Below are 19520 nucleotides of genomic sequence, written 5' to 3'. Positions count from 1 at the left end.
ATTTGAATTTATCCACCAACTCCTCAATAATACCTCTTGCCTTATAAGCTAGCGCGGAAAACCACCTTGTGGTAGAGCGTCCGCCTTGCATTTGGGATGTGCCAGGTTCAATACCCGGTGCTGACGGGCATCCGCTGGTTTTCAATGGATACAACATTTCTCCCGGCCTGGTGCTCGGCTCTTCTGGAGTGAAATACTTGGCAAAAGAGCAATGGGTCAAAAATACAGCTGATACAGTCTGACTGATAGGAACAAAATATAAGAAAATAACAGCTAGGCTAATGGTCACTATTGTCATTTGTCAACAGACCAGACAGAGTTTCAGAAACTAACACATTTGTACCGCCGATATATAGCAGGGTAGAAGTAAGAGTTTCTTTTTGTCGCTTAGGTTACGTTGTTAGAACACGCATATGTATGAATGATAATATTTATTTCTCTTGTAATATTATTATCAGAATTTAGGATTATGGTAACATCAACAGAAAAAACAAATGGAAGTTTGAAAATTTAGTAAAAATAAGGAATTCCATTAGATCTTTAAAAAAGGAATATTTTCTGTAAAGGCATTGTATGGGGTCAGGCTATGATGAAGCATAGCATCTGGCGTTATGACAAAAAAGTATCTTCTTACTGCGTTAGCATAACATCAGTTTACAATACCACCACGCCTGCCACACGACCTGAGTAGAAAATTTCAGTTATGACTGGGAAGAGAAATGGGGATGGTCATTAAAGATTAGCCAGGTCCTAGATAATAAACGTGCATAAATGTTTACCTTTAAATATTCGAAAAACAAATTCAGGCAATCACTCTTATTTTTCAAGCCACAAGCATTGATGTATTTGCACGAAATCTCACTCTCTCTGAGTCAAACGTTAAGTCGAAACCATCGTCGATACGGAGGTGTCGGCGTAAAATCTACGAAGAGAGGCAACAGCAATGTGCCGGCGCAGACGCGCACCTATTCACCCATCCTGTCCAAATTACACAGATCAAGGATCCTCAGCACATCATCTGTATAATTCTGGAGCGCTAATACCTTACATGCGGAGGTCCAGATAACTTGCCATGACACATTTTTTTTTTTTTTTGCGTGCAATAGCAGCCTCACGCTACTCCTAGTTGGTCTATTTGAGGGGCTCATTAACAAACATTGGCCGTTTTCCAGAAAAGCTTCAGTTTTTCGTTTGAAATCCTCTGTATCTTTGCCTTAGAAAGAAAGTCATGTCGCTTGTTCCTTTTCAAAAATCGAACTGAAATATTTATCTCCTTGGACTTCTGGGGCGGAACCGTTTGATGCATGTCAACCTCCGCTTAAGAGGCAGGCTCGTCGATTAGCTCAGAGATTTTCATCAGTAAATCATTTGGCCTTTCATCTGAATTCACACTTGTTATCTCCAAGTTGTCCAGTTGACTACATTGTTCAAATTCCCCTGCCCTTTGCACCAGGGCCCTTTTTTCCTTTCTGAGGTCTTTATTGCATTCCAAAAGTCCGGTGATTCACTTTTTGTGTGCTTTAACCTCTGTCTTAATTACTTCTCTTTCATCATACGTTCTCTACACAGCATGACGGTATCCTTGACACCGCGTTGCCCATGCCTCATTTCTCATTTAATCCCCTCAATAGCTTTCACGAACGCCTGTGATATGTTTGAAGAACTCTATTCACCGCACAGGATTCACACGGGTTCAAGTTCGGCAGCACTGCCCAAAAAAGTAGCGTCAAGGAGGAGGATGAGGAGGAAAGGCAGGGAGGTTAACCCGTAAAAGAATCCGGTTTGCTACCCTGCACTGGGGGAAAGGGGTGAGTGAATATAAAAGTTGTGAGAGAGGGATGGGTGAAGGTAGTACAGTCACATCACAGACATGTCACATCACATCACGTCACAGTCATATCACGTAACATAACAGCAAAATCATAGTCTTTCGATCAGGTCTGTGCTTTTCATAAAGCTTTTCATATAGCGTCAAAGGACACTATGAAGAGATAACGCTTACCTGCGAAAGGTGTAGAATTCAAGTAGCACACTACAGCCAAACTGAAGAGCAGGCCAATGTGATGCCTCCATAATGGCAGAAGTCCTAAGTAGACAGGTCACAGCAGCCAGAACAATGATATGCCTTTCACTACTGTGACGCTATGGTGCTCGTCCGTAGACGATATGCCACCCACAATCTTGTTCCACTATGTACGAGTAGTGCCGTCGTGATGTTAGAAACGCAGAACCAGAATGGGTGAAATTATGTACTGTGCTTTTGACGTGCGTACTCCTGCCGATCAGATCGAGCTAACACGAAAACGCCCTACTCCTGTCAGCAGGCTCGCTACAGCAGCCGTTGTACTGGAGAATTGTAGTGGCTGACTGGTAATCCATTTGAAGGGGTTTTTTCGCCTGCAGAAGTACACAGCGCCGCTGCCGTTGGCAGTTTCAGCTGTCAGCGAGCGTACGCCCTTGGTTTTACCAGAAGGCGCGGTTTTCTGTTATCGCTCGCAACTGGCCAATAGCAATCTCATAAACATCGCTCAAGAATGAGCTTCATTCGGCTGCACGCTCGGTGGACAGCAGTCAGTGCCAAGGGATTTTGATTGCCGGCATTAGCCTCCCGAAGCCAGAGGCCTACGCTACGCCAGGCATCATTGCAGAAGGGCACATTGGTTCAGGGGACAATGGAAGCAATGGAGCTTTTGCTTTTCATTCTCATAAAAACGCGGCCAGTGTGTGCATCAATACGACCCGATAAATCAGACTCACTAAAAAAACTAAAACAAGGTCATTGATAAGGTTTTGAGGAGTATTCGACGTTGAGCGCCGTAAAGAACAAGCCATTCAAAAACTAAATCTAACTCCGTGGTTGTTTACAGCCAGGATACCCAGCCAGTATTCCCAGTGTTATTGCAATTTGAGCTTATTGGCTGGCCACTTGTTTCCCAGTATAGCAGGAGATGGCTCGGGCTGCAATAGCGCTCGGGTTAGCTCTAACTAGGGGTCCCTTGTGTGGCGTTTTTGGGCCTTATCGTTGAAAAAAGAATAAAGCTTTGAACAGAAGACGATAAGGAGATTTCATCGTACGATTAAGGAGACTTATTTGCATAAAAAGGAGAGCTAAAGAATAAAAGGTCAACCGTCAAGAGTTAGTTTCGATGAGCCTCCAGAGGAGCCCTTTCCTCGATGTCCATGACATGGTTTATCACACAGCGCCGTCCTTAAAACAGCTCGGATTCAGCCCTTAACTAGGGAGGGACTGTAGCGATTAGAACATAGCACACTTCTCTCCAAACGGCAGTCGATCACAGCGCAGCAGAAGTGATGCATGGACCGGCACAGCGACTCTCCAGAAAGCGAAGTCCCTCGTTTCTTAGTGTCATCACTTGAGAACAGAAAAAAGGCATCAGAACTCTGCTTCTCGTTTTTGTTGGGCTAGCCGAAATAGTGCATGTGGATATCTCTCCCCGAAACCTCTGGCATAAGCACAATTCAATGGCGGGCTGTCTGCTATTGAAAAACGAGTCTTGACGCCTCCTAGCGATAATGGCTGTTTAAGGCTCGGTCCCCTTTACACTCGAACGGGCTGCCCCTTCACTATAAAACAGTATGTTCTGTCACTGGACGCCCCTTTATCGAAAGCATTTTTTCGCAGAGCTTAGCGTTAGAATACGCACGGCCGGTCCTTTCGTGGCGCATAATCGCGCTATTGTTTGATCTTCAGCTGGCCACACCGTGAATCGGCACCTGTATGGCCATAACAGCGCGCATTACCAATTCATCTCATGAGCTGCCGCTGGAATGGGCCTGAATCAGGGCTGGGCCGCTCGTTGACGCCATGGGCCTATGCGTAGTCGACTGAAAAGGTAGCGTGATAATGTAGAGTAAAAATTATGAAATGATAAATCCTGCGATGATTATATGGGCATAGCCGGTACAGGAAAGGATCAAATTGAGGTTTGTGGGAGAAGGGAGATAGAATAAACTTTTTTTTACAAATTAAATACCCGGGTAGAGAAGCCATTCCTCTGCAGTGGACGTAGTTCCGCTGAGGATAGTGACGATGAATGCAGCGGACCGGGCATAGGTTTGCAGCCGCAGGCCTAGGCTGGGCTCCGGGTTTGGTGTTTTGGCCTGAACGACGCGAGGGCCACGGAATGGGGCCCGTGCAATGCTCTGCGCTGTGCAGCGAAGAATATTTTCTTGTTTTGTAGTTGCAGACATGACTTGGTTTAATTTATCTCTGGCGTTATCGGTTGTTTTGTGGTGTTCATAGTCTTTCCAGAAGAGGCGGTACAAAAGACGCGAGTAAATATTTGGTTCAGTTCATTGTTTTAGTTTGCATTTTGAGATAATATTCCGGCATTGCAGTTGGCAGTATCTGAATTTTTTGCCTTTCACTCACAGGTGCCGTTACATTGCACAGATGTTTTATTTTCACTTCGAACAGTCTGCTGACAATTAACCTATAAAAATAACTGTCAGTATTGGTTGTTCTCTCCAGTAATGAGAATAGGAGGACAAGCTTAACATTACCATTTTTCATCAGCTGGCATGTGCTGTTATTTCAAAATTGTTTCTTTATTTTTCGTTCTAGTGAACCATTCGCCATCAAAGAGATCTCATAGGATGTCTCATAGGTGAAATAAAACCAAGGTGAGTATGCGCAACCACCTGTCACTAAAAGGAATACTTCTGTAGAATAATCTTGTGACCAGTTTTACCAAGGGATGGTACAAGTACAAATGCCTTTTTTCAGTGCATCATACTTAAAAGGCTGTGTTTTGAAATTGTGCTTTATAAATGTTCATTATTATTATAAACAGCGCGAACACGAAGACAAGGGACAAGAAACAAGAAAGCCACAGTACATGCGCTTGTACCGTGGGTTTCTTGTTTCTTGTCCCTTGTCTTCGTGTTCGCGCTGTTTATAATAATAATGAATAAGTACCAACTCGCCCAACAAAGTATCTTTATAAATGTTGTTTCATATTTTCGAACAACGGGGTTTTCTGTCAAAGCGGTAATCCTTTTTCATTACGTCTTTTTGTAGACCGCGGACACAACGCTGTTCCTACAACTGCTTTGAAAGGCAAAGAAAACAACTATATTTTGGACAGACGCCAGCTCCGCGATATGCTCAGAGACAGTTTCCACACGCCACGTCCGGCACGGATTCAAGTGACCACCGAAGGCAAGACGTGCTTTCCCGGGCCGGTGTGTTTTGAACTGAGCATGCCGAGTCAGCTGTGATCGTGCCTCATTGCGTACTGACGACCCACGAGCCCATCGTCATCACCACATCGGCCAGTCAGAAGCGATGTGTAAAGCAGCAGCCTCTTCATACATATCTACTTGCGCGATGTGCCCGAGACGCCTCGGAGTGCGCAAGCGATGTTGAACACATCGACCGTGTTTTCGTTTTTTTCCTTTCAGTTTTCCTTTTGACGTTAGTTTATAATAGTTTTGTACAATGGTTGCATGTTGTTGCGCTGCGGGAGTTCAGCTACATGGTTGACGTCACTGCTCATGCCAGTAAGTAGGGTTCGGCTTCTTGATGCTGAAGAACGCTGACTCAAACTGTGAGAAGCAGATATCCCCGAACTCGTGTAAAAATATTACGTAATCCTGCATTACCTGAGACGCTCATTTGGATTCACTTGAATGCCTGCCAACAAGCACTGAAGAAAAGTGCTGAGAAGACTGTTCCTAACTGGCACCAACCAAGCATGACGCTTGAGGATTAGTGATAAAAGAACTTTGAAAATACAGTGATACAAACATCTTGTACTTATCTGAAAACTCCAAAATACAATTACGCTGCAAATTTACTTAACTGGCGACTATAAAACAAAACTTGCTTTGGGTTCCTAAAGGTCCGGCAGGAATGGTTTTATGCTTCTATGAATGCTGCATAAGGTATAAAACTGTATACAATCGATTTTACTGATGATTGAGTAACTGAATGGATTAATTTTGCCTGTACTAGTGCTTTGTACTTTTGCTCCTCACCCCAGTGCAAATATCCTGTACACTTCTAAACCTTCTTCTCTTATAAGCAGAAAACTACTCTTTCACAATTCTTTGTTTGCTTATTGCATTTGACATCCGAATTAATTCATCAGTTTTCTTGAGATCATCACAAGAAAGTCTCCGCGCTCGTTTATACAAAAAGTAAATAAATGTGAGATACGCTGGTGTTACAGTTTGGTAATGTAGTCTATAACGTTGATGTGATGAACATGTGATACTGTGGTAAAATGTTTCCGGGCGAGCAGTGCGGGCGCAAGGGTTGTGTTTTGCATGACGTGTGCAGCGGATTCACTGCCATATCGAATGGTCGAAGGAAGAAAAAAGCTCCAGTTTGAAATGTCCGCTTAGCGTTGCCCCAGATCGTAGCGTATACAGCTTCTGTTTGTATAAGCCGCTTAAAACAAAACTTGCACTGCATCGACCAAAAATTGTACATACCATAAAGTTGTTGAGATGTAGTGTGAAGTGTGTCTATGCATAAAATGTTCATATAAAACTTCATTACGTCAGAAGCTCTTGTGCTTTCTCCTTTTCTATGAAACTGGGGCCTCAAGCCAACCGAATGGTGATACGCTGCGCGTGGCTACATGTGCGTGTGCGTGCGTGTGCGTGTACGTGTGTGTGCGCGTGTGTGCGTGCGTGTGTGTGTGCGTGTGTGTGTGTGTGTGTGTGTGTGTGTGTGTGTGTGTGTGTGTGTGTGTGTGTGTGTGTGTGTGTGTGTGTGTGTGTGTGTGTGTGTGTGTGTGTGTGTGTGTGTGTGTGTGTGTGTGTGTGTGTGTGTGTGTGTGTGTGTGTGTGTGTGTGTGTGTGTGTGTGTGTGTGTGTGTGTGTGTGTGTGTGTGTGTGTGTGTGTGTGTGTGTGTGTGTGTGTGTGTGTGTGTGTGTGTGTGTGTGTGTGTGTGTGTGTGTGTGTGTGTGTGTGTGTGTGTGTGTGTGTGTGTGTGTGTGTGTGTGTGTGTGTGTGTGTGTGTGTTGGATATATGTGCCATTGTTAGTCGAAACTGAAAAAGAATTTCACCGGCACTTTTTAGGTAGCTACACACACAGTAGCAAAAAACAGTGTTCAAAGTTTTACTTCCAAGACTATAAAAACGACGCAATGAGCACTGCATAAAAGTTGTTTTTTTTTTTACATGGGATAAGCTATGGAGGCTTAAACTGTGAGGATAATTGTCATCGCAGTATCAATATTTATTTAAATGTAATAATTAACTTTCAAGTCACTTCACTTAGCATGCGTGTCTATATTGAAAACAGAGATGATGGCATTTGATACCTATTCTACTTCGTAAAATTTTGTCAATGTGCATTTGTCTTGTGATATATGCGTGTTTGCAATCTCTGCCACAAGCTAAATTTTCGAAATCAAATACCAATATTTTTGACATCGTGCGTGGAGAAACACATGGAATACGTGATTCACACAAGACTAAACAGATTCATGGAAGACAATAGGCCCTACCCGAACTCTGTGATTGGCTTCGGGCCTGGTCTCTCAACGCAGGACGTTATGCTACAAATTGAACACCAGATCATCGAAGCGAATACTAATGACACGCGAGTTATTCTAGGCCAGGACTTTGCAAATGCCCTTGATAACGTCGAACATGAAATAATCGTAGAAAACCTACAACATCTCGGATCAGGTGAAAGAACTTACAACTACGTAAGCAACTTTCTGTCAAAAACGAGAAGCAACTAGCCAAACTGGACAACACAAGTCGGATAAATTTGCGCTGGTCAATAGAGGAACATCTCAGGACTGAGCCCTATCAAGCTGCTTTTCATTGTTGCGCTGATCAAGCTTCCATCAAACTTCGAAGAAATTGAGGGCCTGAACCACAGTCTGTACGCGGACGACATCATACCCTGGACCGCGATAGGTAGCGATAGGTAGGCACCCTTTAGACGGATGTGAAAATGGCTGAAGAATACGTAACTCTTATAGACCTCAAGTGCTCCCCGAAAAATTCCGATATGCTCGTGTTCCAGGCACCACGATTCAGAGTGCACAAAAAAACTACGGAAAATCGAACTATAGGCAGACGTAGTGAGGTTGAAAGTTGGGCGAATTGAATCTTGTTCATATTGAAGGTAGCGCAAAAAACGAGGACCAAAAAAGAGGATGTATAGGCAGACGGAGTACCCATTCCCGGAGTGAACAAGATTAGGATCTTAGGTATGTGGCTACAAGAAAATGGTCGTCCCGGAGAAGCAATAAGGAACCCCCAAGGCTGCGCTCAACAAACGATGCATCTGATGAGATGCATCGCTCACGACAAGCCGGAGATGAGGGAAGGCAACCTTCTAAGACTCGTTCAAGCCTTTTTCCTTAGCAGAATCGTTACACTCTCCTATACTTAGCTAACTGCGAGAAGGCAAATATTGAAGGAATCGTCAGGACGAGCATAAAAGCAGCACCTGGCCTCCTCATTACTACGTCTACAGACCGGCTAATTAGGCTGGGGTGCACAATACGCTGGCAGAACCGGTGGAGGCCAACCAAATCTTCCAGTACGAAAGACTGGTGAAGCCTCGGATGGGACGACGCATAGTTTTGAGACTAGGTATTCCATATGGAAGTCAAGGGGACCACGAAACTGATGTCCCAATGGAAGTCAAGAAGCGACTAAAAATCCCCCGCTTCCACAAAACATGCATCCATAGCATCACCAGGAGTAAAAGGAAGAAAAGGGCGGAAACACCACAAGATATACTAAGGATGACAGGAAGAGGTCAATGTCGACGCCGCCGAGTATAAAGACAGGCATGTTATGGTTGCGGTAGCAACAGACGATCAACGAAATCTGAGAGTTAGCGGCTATGTCAGGACAAGCGTACCTGACACAACTGAAGAGGTGACCATTGCTATTGAAATAACAGGAATAATAGCTACTACAGCCACAAGTTATTCGAAAACAGCAATAGGCAATTTTATGAATTGAAGGATTTTCCTTCATATAGGTTAAAAGGATACTGGGAACATGTCAGAACGATAGAATAATCCGTCTAATTTGGGCACCAGTCCATTCCCAGCTCAATGGAAATGAAAGAGCGCATGAGCTCGCCCGGGAACTCACTTTCCGGGTGGGCTGTGACCCTCAATACACTCTGAGCAGGGACAGGCTTCAAAGAAATTACTGAACACTCGGCTAAACAGGGTATAATGTTGGACGCGTATATCTTAGGAAATAGGAAAATCGCACACTTTAACATATACTATAACCCAGGTTTACTTCTGCAACAATCTCTGGTACCACTATGTGTTCGAAGAGCACCAAATTCGCGAAATTCCTTACGATTGTGCCTTTTCCCTTCAAAAGAGCATCCGGACGGGGAATGGCACCTAGCGTGGTGCCCAAAAGAGCTGCCAATCGATCGAGCTATCCTAGATCATTATAGACAGTGGCGCGCCATCTATTGTGATGAAGAAAAACGGCTTTGCCTCGGAAAGTAATATAGATTATACTTTTCTCTGACATTAATCGATGACGTCTGAAAATTAAAAGATCTATAGGCCCACGCCCTCACGCCGACGGGGGGAGGGTAGGGGGGAGCGTGCGCATCCAATCAAATTTTTTTCTGCGAGCAGACTGATGGATTGCACATGTGATACGAGCCGGCTAGATTAAATAACTATGAGACTATTATAATAATTTACTTAGCCGAATAATAAACGACCTATGTATAAGCACTATGAGTTTTTAGGGAACACTAAAATCTTCTTACACGAAGAATTTTTTATGCTCGCGTTTTAGGAAATGCGACCTTTGCAGTAGCAATACTTAAAGTCGCGCACAGAACAGGAATGAAGGAAGATACACGACATAGGCGATACTAAAAACTGACGCTCTGTTGCACGCGAAGCAATCCAAGAGGAAATAGAAGCGCATCAAGCAACACACACATCTACTCAAACTCCGCCACACAGAAAGTACGACAGGTGCAGACAAGGGACGACCAAAACAAACTGGTCCACCTTCACGCCCTGACGATAGTTGGAGCTCTGTTCATCAAGGCGTCATTGTGCCGATGTGTGTGCAGGCTGGGTCCCGGTAAAAACACCCCCGGAAAACAATATCTCCGTGGTGACTGTCCCCGAAAGAAACGTCACCGGAAAAATGTTCCTTTTTGCGACATAGAAAAAAATGGCCCCAAACGGGTAAAAACATACCGCTACCTCAGGCTTTCGCCTCGGCTGCTGCCTGCGGCTTATCAGGGTTGAATTTCTTCTTACCGACTTTTGCTTATGTTACGTTGCATACTCTTTTATGGTCTTAGGTTGGACATTATTTGACTTTTTTTTTTTTTTTGCTACCGCCGATTGTTTATTATTCCCCGTTGCTGTAGTCTTTGCACTATAAGGCATATACTGCATCTCCTTGAGGCGAGCTGCAAATATGTTTATAGAATGCTTTCACCTGTCTGCCTGGAAATATGACTGTACATCAAACTGATGCGGGACATTCATAACAAAAAAGAAAGAATGATGACAACGGAAACAGAGTGAGCGCCTCATCTTCGCTGGTAATGCCGAGGAAAGTGCACGCTGACCACCAGCTTCAGTAGCCGGAAGTTTGGTATTATGCTTCCTGGTGACCGCAGTCTATGAATGAACGTTTAAGGCTCGGCCTGCCTTCCCTGTAACATCTCCATCGCCCCAGGACGTGTATCAAGAATTCTACACCATCGCGCCTCAAGAAGAGTTAAGCTTGGTCACCGGAAGGGCTTGCAAAAGGTCTATTTCTAGTTACGCCTTCTGTATTGGGCGGTTCCCCAATACTACTACGTGCCGAGCCGGTTGTATCTTTCTCAGTGGGTAATATTACCCAGTCAATTATACCTGCCCTAATGATTGATTATTGAGCTACGAAACTGAGGACGGCGCACTCTGGAAATAAACTAGCGATATCGCATGTTGTGGTGAGTCCTTTAATCACGCTTTTCGCAGTGTCTTCTGTAGTGCCTGTAAACATGTCAGGCGTTCAGAACTCCCAGGTTCCAAAATTGTGGCTGCGTATATTCTCAAAGTCAAGAAAGAATACAATAAAATTCACATTTATTGGCAATGTTAATGCAGGTAGAATTACGTTTTAGAGACACTTGTGCCCTGGGGATATATTATTTTTTATAGCGGCCACTTCCTCGGGGGCCATTTCTACCGAGCATGTTTTTACCGACACCCGTTAAGGCTTAGAGGTAAACTGCATGGGACCGAGTACGTAACCGCCACATCACGGGAAGCGCTGCCGCGGGCACTCCTTCCACGCTTGAGCCTGACGCAGCCCATTCTCTCTGAACATCAGGGCAGCTTTCTTCATGGCGTGGTGGTCGCGCTGTCCCAGTTTCCCTCTACGCGTGAAACAACCTAAGTGTGAAATAGTTCCTTGTATTTTACGTGCAGTGTCTGCGTTTAGTGCTGATAATGCTCTATGCAATGCTCGGATAGATAGCGGCAACTAAAGGACTTGTTTTCCTGCGCTTATATCTTTGTGAGCATTAAAGGAAGAAGTAAGGTTAAGGTTTGTAGTGTGAGTTTGAGTCGCCCAAGATACGCACGCTAGCCAAGGAATCTTCTCGTTAACTGCCCCACGTGGAAGATGTCCCGCTTTTAACGATGAGTGTATGTCCCTGCGAAATCTTCAACCACTCCTCCGTGACATATCCCTGAAGGCTTTCGCAGTCACGCTACAAACTCTTGTGCATGGTTCCCAGCTAAGTGGGCGCTTTTAGCTCTTAACTGCGCAGGAGAGGCTTGAGCTGGGACCTAAATCAGAGTTCTCACATTTCCGGTTCCTTCTAGAAAATTGCAAGTTGTTTTACTATTTGTGAGTTTCCTCTACCCATTGTTTTTTCTTGACATTTATGGTGCGCAAACGGTCTGAGTTTCTGCTGCTGAAATATAAAGCTTTTGTCCTTTCTCATGGCGATTCGAATCAGTCCGTAATCAACAGTTTACAGGTAGTTTTCCTTCCGGTCGCATGCTGTCTAAACCGCCTAAAAATGCTGTCTCAATTATTTATGTTATGCGAAGGTAGTTACTGTCTGTTATGAAAAACTATATACAGTAAAACCTCGTTACAAGAGATACTCAAGGGACCCGAAAAACTTGTCTCTTGTAACCAAAAATTCTAAAATCACGGTGTTGATCAGTTTACTGCAAATCAGTGTATGAATGCATTCACATGCATTAACAGGAAATTGTTCAGGAAAGCTTAAAGAAGTTATTCATACTAGTATGCATTTTTCTGAGTGGAAAGTGTATTCCTTCCCAAATTCTGGAGGTAAAGCACTTCAGTTTGCAGGCCTTCCTGTTGCTCTAATACCTTTGAGGCACTCTTACATGCTCGTCAACATCAGATGCTTACAGGGTCGTCACCTTCAGATGATTCATAAAGAGAAAGACATCAGGATTCTAAGCTTTCACCTTGTGATCAAATTTTACCAGTGAGGAGTTAAAAATGCTGGATGTCATTCTTGCATTTTGATTTGCTTCTTAGGTAACAGTAATACGATGCTGTTTTGACTTTCCAATCATGGGGAAGCACTCCTCAGTTCCTGACATACACAACAAAAAGGACACTGATATGGAACAGAATTTAGCTAAGGGAATCTGAAGTGCATCATGTACGAGTTGATACGCTTCAGCTGCATTGCATGAGCCCACCTGGGTTGTGTCTCTTCTAAATAGTGAAGAATTTACTCCAGGGACCTGAAAAAGTTGTCCTTAGTAACCAAGTGTCTCTTGTAACCATGTCTCTTGTATGCAATGTTGTTAACATGGCAGACATAGGAAAACCAACCAAACCATTTCCAAGTGTCTCTTATAACCGAGTGTCTCTTGTAACAGCGTCTCTTGTTACGAGATTTAACTGTAGTATAAATAGATGCCAGGCAGCTAAACCATTTATTGCGAAAGCAATACTACTTTCACTTTCAAGCCTTTGCGGTGCGATGGCGATGCACATGAAATGACCTTTCGCATGACCTCTGTGTGACGTCACGCCTCAAAGCTGGGCGACCAACTCGCGCCGTCCGTGAGAGACGGCGGTGCGCATGAACGGCGGCCTAACTCCCGCTCTCTCCGCCAGGAGCGCCACAGGTGTTATGACGTCACGCCTCAAAGTTGGGCGACCAACTCGCGCCGTCCGTGAGAGACGGCGGTGCGCATGAATGGCGTCCTAACTCCCACTCTCTCCGCCAGGAGCGCCACAGGTGTTGTGACATTATACAGCTGTATAAAGCGGCGACCGACTAGCGCCGTCTGTGAGAGACGGCGGTGCGCATGACTACGATGCCGCCTACTGCTAAGGATGCTTTCGCAACCTACCAAGCTAAGCCTTTGGCAATTTTTTTTTACACCACAATCTTCATACATGTTTCCAACATATACAAATTTCAAAATTCCACTCAGAATGAATCTAGAGATTCAACGACATGTCATTTAAGCGTTTCGAAAACGGGTTTAGCATGAAAAGCAAATAAATATATATTATCGATAATTCAGTCTGCATTACAACTGAAAATTTTTACAACAAATAAATGCCCTTATGGCTCTTCTATAGTGAGGTATTCCATCTCCAGTGCAGGCATAATTCCATACCATTGTGTCAAAACAGCTTGACGCTTACTCAGCCACCGGTTAACAAACTCTTTGAAAACCGCTCCATCGGCCATCGAGTGCATGGGGTCTGTAGGTTTGCACACACTACCGAACCCAAACTGCAACGCGCTGGAGTAAGAAACCCGTTCTAGAAGGTAGCTTTACACCCCTTTTTTCGGATTAAGCGCATCTCACTTTTTTCTTCAGCAGGCGGCGGCTTAGAGACCGACTTATTTGATACGTGGTAGCCTCAAATGTCAACAAAAAATCGTCAGTCGTCTCATAAGCAAAGAATTTGGCGCCAGTCTGGTGATTCCGCTGTTCCAACTCTTATTTTAATGAGAGAAGACAACTTTAGGATCTCATTTCAGTCCCGATGACGATTCAGGCAACGATCATTGTGGAAATTCAGCTAGTGGCCTAAAGTAAGCTTTCTTTCCCTTTCAGCTTGCTCTTTAATGGTTACGTATGCTCACTGTGTGTTCTCGTTTGGGTATCTCTCTCGAGAGAGAACTTTATAGGCCACAGTTTCAATAACCGGTGCTGAGGTTTCAACAATAAGAACGGCATCAGCGCGTGTGGTAGCTTCCCCATAACATCAACAAAGTGTGCAGCACTTTCAGCTACATCGAACTCGCTTTGAGCACCTAGCTAGTAAATAAGAGCTCCTTGAGCAGATTTTTTTTCTTGATCGCCAACCAGCTCCACTCCGCCACAATCCTCCAAACGCGCCGGCCATAAACCCAAAATAAAAATTTCAAAAAACTTTCAACTATTAGCATTAAATGCCGCACTGAGCTCCCAACTCGGTGTGTGTGTGTGTGTGTGTGTGTGTGTGTGTGTGTGTGTGTGTGTGTGTGTGTGTGTGTGTGTGTGTGTGTGCGCGTGTGTGCGTGTGTGTGTGTGTGTGTGTGTGTGTGTGTGTGTGTGTGTGTGTGTGTGTGTGTGTGTGTGTGTGTGTGTGTGTGTGTGTGTGTGTGTGTGTGTGTGTGTGTGTGTGTGTGTGTGTGTGTGTGTGTGTGTGTGTGTGTGTGTGTGTGTGTGTGTGTGTGTGTGTGTGTGTGTGTGTGTGTGCGTGCGCGCAAGAAAGAGAGAGAGAGAGAGTCGATACGCGCTATCGCCTCAGCCGATCCCCGTGCCTGTTCAACTGCCACTACCTCGCGCTTGGCGCAATGGGTTCAAACACATTCTTATCGCATTGCTTTCTTAAAACGCTCTAAACGTACCAGTAAAATCAGGTTAGGTGTGTTCCTCTTCTGTTCTTCTGCACCTCTTCTAGGTGCTCGCCGATTTGACGGACGACATGTTGTCCACACACATGATGAAGGACGACGAACTTGCAATAACAAGACGAAACTTAACTTTATATAAAAAAAAACACGAAGTACAGAAAACGTATTTTTAAAAGACAGAGAGGCGGCTACACTTCACAAGAGACCTCATGCTATACACTGCTCCGCGAGCAGGCGTATTTACTGTCACCTGAGCTCATAGTTATCTTTTCACAACTTCTAAGCCGGGGTCTGCCTGCTACCGCTAACATAGCTTCGATGAGAACCAGAAGCTGCGGTCGCCGCGCGGCACGCTCTCAAATAACCTCCGCCGAATGTTCCAGACGCGGAGAAGGAGGGCAAACAGCGCAGCGCCGCCAAAGCTATGCTCCTCTCCTCCGGCTCACTAGAGAAATCCGGAACATACTGGAAATCATATGAACTGTACACACGGCCTTTTCAAGGACGCGAAGTGAGGAGGACCGGGTCCACGCGATGGGAAGCGTGCGTGGGAAGGTGATGGGAGGAAGGAGGCGCAGCGCGGTGGCCGGGATTGTGCAATCGGCTGCGCTCCGTTCTGGAGGTTACTCGGTCCCACCATCTACGCAGCTTTCTCCGGCGCGCCGAAATATTAGATAGTGGATCACCGCGGCCTCACAACACCCAAACGTTTTATAGTGCGTGGCCCCTAAGATCTTTATTCACCGATTTCGCTGACCTTTGCCTAATGCTTGATTTTGAAATCTTATCTCCGAAGCGAAAAAGGAATGAAACGCGACGCGCGAGCAAACATACTGCGCGTTTGGTCCAATTAGATAAACTGTCTGCAGTTTTTACTGTTACGATAACAGCTCGATTTCAAGGTGAACTTCATCGAATGAGATGTTAGTTGTTTGATAATTTCGCTTAACTGCATTGTAATGCTGCAGTTACAAGAATGGGTACATTAGACTCTCAACAACGCCATGGAAACGAAGACACCCCCCCCCCCCCCCCCATAAGAAAAAAAATTTACAGAGTGCACATCAAGTTTCTACGATCATGAAAGAAGCCAGGCAGCATATTGTGTGTGTTTTAATTTACTCTTATTGCAACGTCTATTTTAATGTTTATGCGTTTTTTTCTCTCTCTCTTTCAGCATTGTCGTATACAAATTTTTTTATTAATCGTCTATGCTTCTTCAACAAAGCATTTTATACGGATTTCAAAAGACTGTGTAAATAGCTACCTTTATTATACGTTACAGCAGGATCGAGCAGATATTTTAATTACTAAATTTAGTTTCCAAACTCTTCAGATTTTATTTTTTTCCACAGTGCTACCATTTTATCTGTAACAACTTCATAGTGAGCTGCCGCATAGCCTATTATATTGTGTAATAGAGCATACAACTCATTCTGTATAAAAGACCATATATTATTGGTGTGCCCAGTGTATGCGCCTGAACGAAAAATGTTAGCCCTTTCCGTGAAGCGTTTGGGCAAGAGGCCTCCGTCGGATGAATTGCTACTGGGCGCTTGACAGGACAAAGGGAAGGGTGTCCAGGAAGGGCGGGCTCTTTGCCGTTTTTTGCGCGGGACAAGACTTGACTCGCGCTTGTAATGCAAGTTGCCGTGCCTGTATATATATTCATATGCCTTCTCCCACATCGCCAACCATCATGATCCTCTTTCTTTTCCCCTTCTACTTCCCCAGTGGGATGAACGAAGGGCAGAAGCAATGTGATGATGTAAGAGGGGGCAAATAGCTTTTATTAATATACACTGAAAACAAGCTCACATTTCGGCTAGGCACAAATAGAGGCCCAAAATGTGCAAACTATGGTTCGTTACACACAATAGACAAAATGAAGTAATAAGGAGAAAACTAATACAAATGGACCAAAACTTGAATATTTTCCAGTAGGCTGTTAGGCGGTCTCCCAGTACTGAGATAAAGTTATAACAATCAATGATGTTAACTAGAGAAAAGGGCAGGGCCTTCCATTCTTTTATCGCTAGGTGTAGAAATCAAAACCTGACGGCGTCGGTTCGTACAAATGGGGTTCAATTTTTTTTTTCATCGTGATCGAATTGATCAAATGTACATGTAGCAATCCTAAATAATGGTTGGGAAAATGCTGTGAGGTTATAGTATAGTTTATGAAAAAGCGCAAGGCGTGATTCTTTACGTCTGCTTTCTGACATTGTGAGTTTCAATTTCTCTTTTATAGCAGATATGCTTGAATAACTCGACGGCACATTGAGTAACTCGTGTTACGGCGCAACACAGGTCTTTGATCCCTAACTTTAATACTTACTTTTTCTAGCTGGGCTCCATTCCGCAATGTATAACAACACGACGTGACGTCTCCTTCGTCGACGTCGCCCGCGTTTTCTGGGGTGTCCTTGGTTTTCCGGAATTATTTGAACTTTCACACAACTGCTTCATTGACGGCAGATGTGAAGGCAATTGAAAAACTGACTTCTGCAATTTTTTTCACGCGATCGCGTTAAAGGATCAGTTACAGTGAAAAACATGTCAGTGGCATGACTCTGCTTGAGGAAAAAGTCAATAGATTGATGTCGTGAATAGGTCGTGGCATGACTCAATATAAGTTGTCGTTCCCGTTAATAAAGCTATTTTTATAGTGGCAGCCTTATCCGACATCCCCTCACGTGTGCTTACTCAACGCAAACCACAAATCCCGCTCCTACAAAAGTGCATTTTTTATAATCCACTGACTTTCCACAGACTTATCTGAGTAAGGCCTATAAATTTATGGCTGTACATTCCTTTTAGACTTTTGTCTGTAGACTAGATAATTATTGCCTATAGGTGGGAGCAAGAAAATCGCTAATATAAATTTTAGTCTAAGAACTGTTTGTGAACTGTCTATAGACAAAAGAAATTAAAAGGATTATACATTATATTCTATACATAGTCTTCAGACAAAAACACTAGGTATAAAGGATGGCAATAGAGTCTATAGAAGTCTATAGGGAGTCTATATAGACCATATTTATCAGCGGTATTTCAATTCTATAGCATTAGGAGTGCCGTGATGGCAAGCATTATCCGGCTGCATCATTTGCGTAAGGCCTGCACTTGCTTGCCCCTGGCATGTGGCGTTAAAGACATTTTCCTCTCCTTCTGCTAGGAGTAGCAGGATTAAAGCGGAGAGAGAAATTCTCTCCACATGTATGCTAGAAGAAAGAACACCACAGAAAACAATGTATCAAAAAAGCGATATAGCGTATATAAATGAAATAGAATAAAATGAGGTTTTGTATAGCATGAAACATGGAATAGGATGAGAACTGGAATGGAACCGTAATAACAACAGATTCAAAGCGAAAAGGCATTTGTGAGTAAAAAAAAAAATACAATCTTTACTGTGACATGACCAATGTTTTACTAATTTTAGAAGTAGAAATTATTAGCGAATGAATGAAAAATAGTATGGCATATGCGACATATAAATGCGATGGATCGCCCTAAACTGTTGCTATTTCTTTTTTTGCGTACCCGCGATATTTACGTATGAAGGCGAAGGTGGTTGTTACCGAGGTTTGGAGAGACCCATCGCTCTCCACTCCTGCATCACGTAAGGGTATTCGACTGATGGCCAAAGTTCACGGTGCAACCTTGTCAGTTGTAAGCAGGCTATGTGGCAACGTTTATTGCTCCATTTGAGAAGGAGCGCAATGGTCCTCGCGCTGACTTGGGTGGTAGCAGTGCCACCGCTCGCAATAAGCGCATGTTCAATCGTTATAATTGCATTATATTTGAGAAAAGTCTTAATCAACGGTCGGATGGCTCAACTATAGGACAAAAGTTGCAATCAGCCAGGTTGTGACGACCCCGGCGACAGGGTAGATAATGATGTTGATGATTCGATTATGCAGTCTTTTTGGTGAAAGCCTGTTGAGTAGCAGAGTTGCTACGCTGCTTTTGTTCCCCAAACGCGTCTTATTGTGGCGAAAAAAAAAAAGCAAGACCTACGGCACGGGAAGAAATATAGATTGTACTTCCATCTAGAGCCAAATTATGTCGCCTAAGCTTTCCCACAAAAATATTATACATAGGAATTATTTCGTGTTTCAGACAAGCTAATGGAAGATAGTTGCGTTAAAGGCCTGCTAGCATTAATCAATTGACTCTAAGGGTTCTGAGTAGCTAGTAAATTATAACATTTTACGACTCAAAGCTACGTTAACAGGGAACTTGTAACACTGTTGTGGACGTTCTGTGGAATAGTTATGTGCTGTTAAGGTTTTTTTGTCCACTCAAATCAAGTTATTTGTCCAATCTCATAACGAGAAAAGGGAGTCATGGGTAAAAACTGCCTAATTACGGCTTGACGAAGCCTCGCCTCATTTACGTGCAGTTCGGCAGCAGTTCTAAAACTTACAATACAAGAGGAGACATAGGCTTGGTTCAGTATAGCAAAACACAGTTCGCAGACCGAAATTAATACTTTACAAAACAAAAGCTCTGCGAATGAAAGCAGAATTAGCCTGAGATACATTGCAACGACACCTAGTTTGAAACAAAGTAGACTCTGAGTATAATAGCAAAGGAATATACTTGCTGTCAAATGCGCTTAAATTTTAAAAGTTTGAAAAGTTAACCTTCAATGCACG

General features: G+C 43.9%; 1 protein-coding gene across 1 annotated transcript in view; it reads left to right on the top strand.

The window, feature by feature from the left end:
- LOC146191682 (cell adhesion molecule Dscam1-like) overlaps positions 1-6522 on the top strand; it is a 95756-nt gene extending 89234 nt beyond the window's left edge. Inside the window, exons 28-29 of the mRNA XM_084600363.1 lie at positions 4586-4644; positions 5042-6522. Of these exons, the coding sequence (XP_084456489.1) occupies positions 4586-4632 (47 nt within the window). The 3' untranslated portion in view covers positions 4633-4644; positions 5042-6522. The remainder of the gene's footprint in view (positions 1-4585; positions 4645-5041) is intronic.
- The last annotated feature ends 12998 nt before the right edge of the window (positions 6523-19520 follow it).

Source organism: Amblyomma maculatum, chromosome 4 (genome assembly GCF_055883805.1).
Source record: "Amblyomma maculatum isolate TAMU_Amacu chromosome 4, ASM5588380v1, whole genome shotgun sequence".
NCBI lineage: Eukaryota > Metazoa > Arthropoda > Arachnida > Ixodida > Ixodidae > Amblyomma > Amblyomma maculatum.
This window is presented reverse-complemented; position numbering and strand designations above follow the sequence as displayed.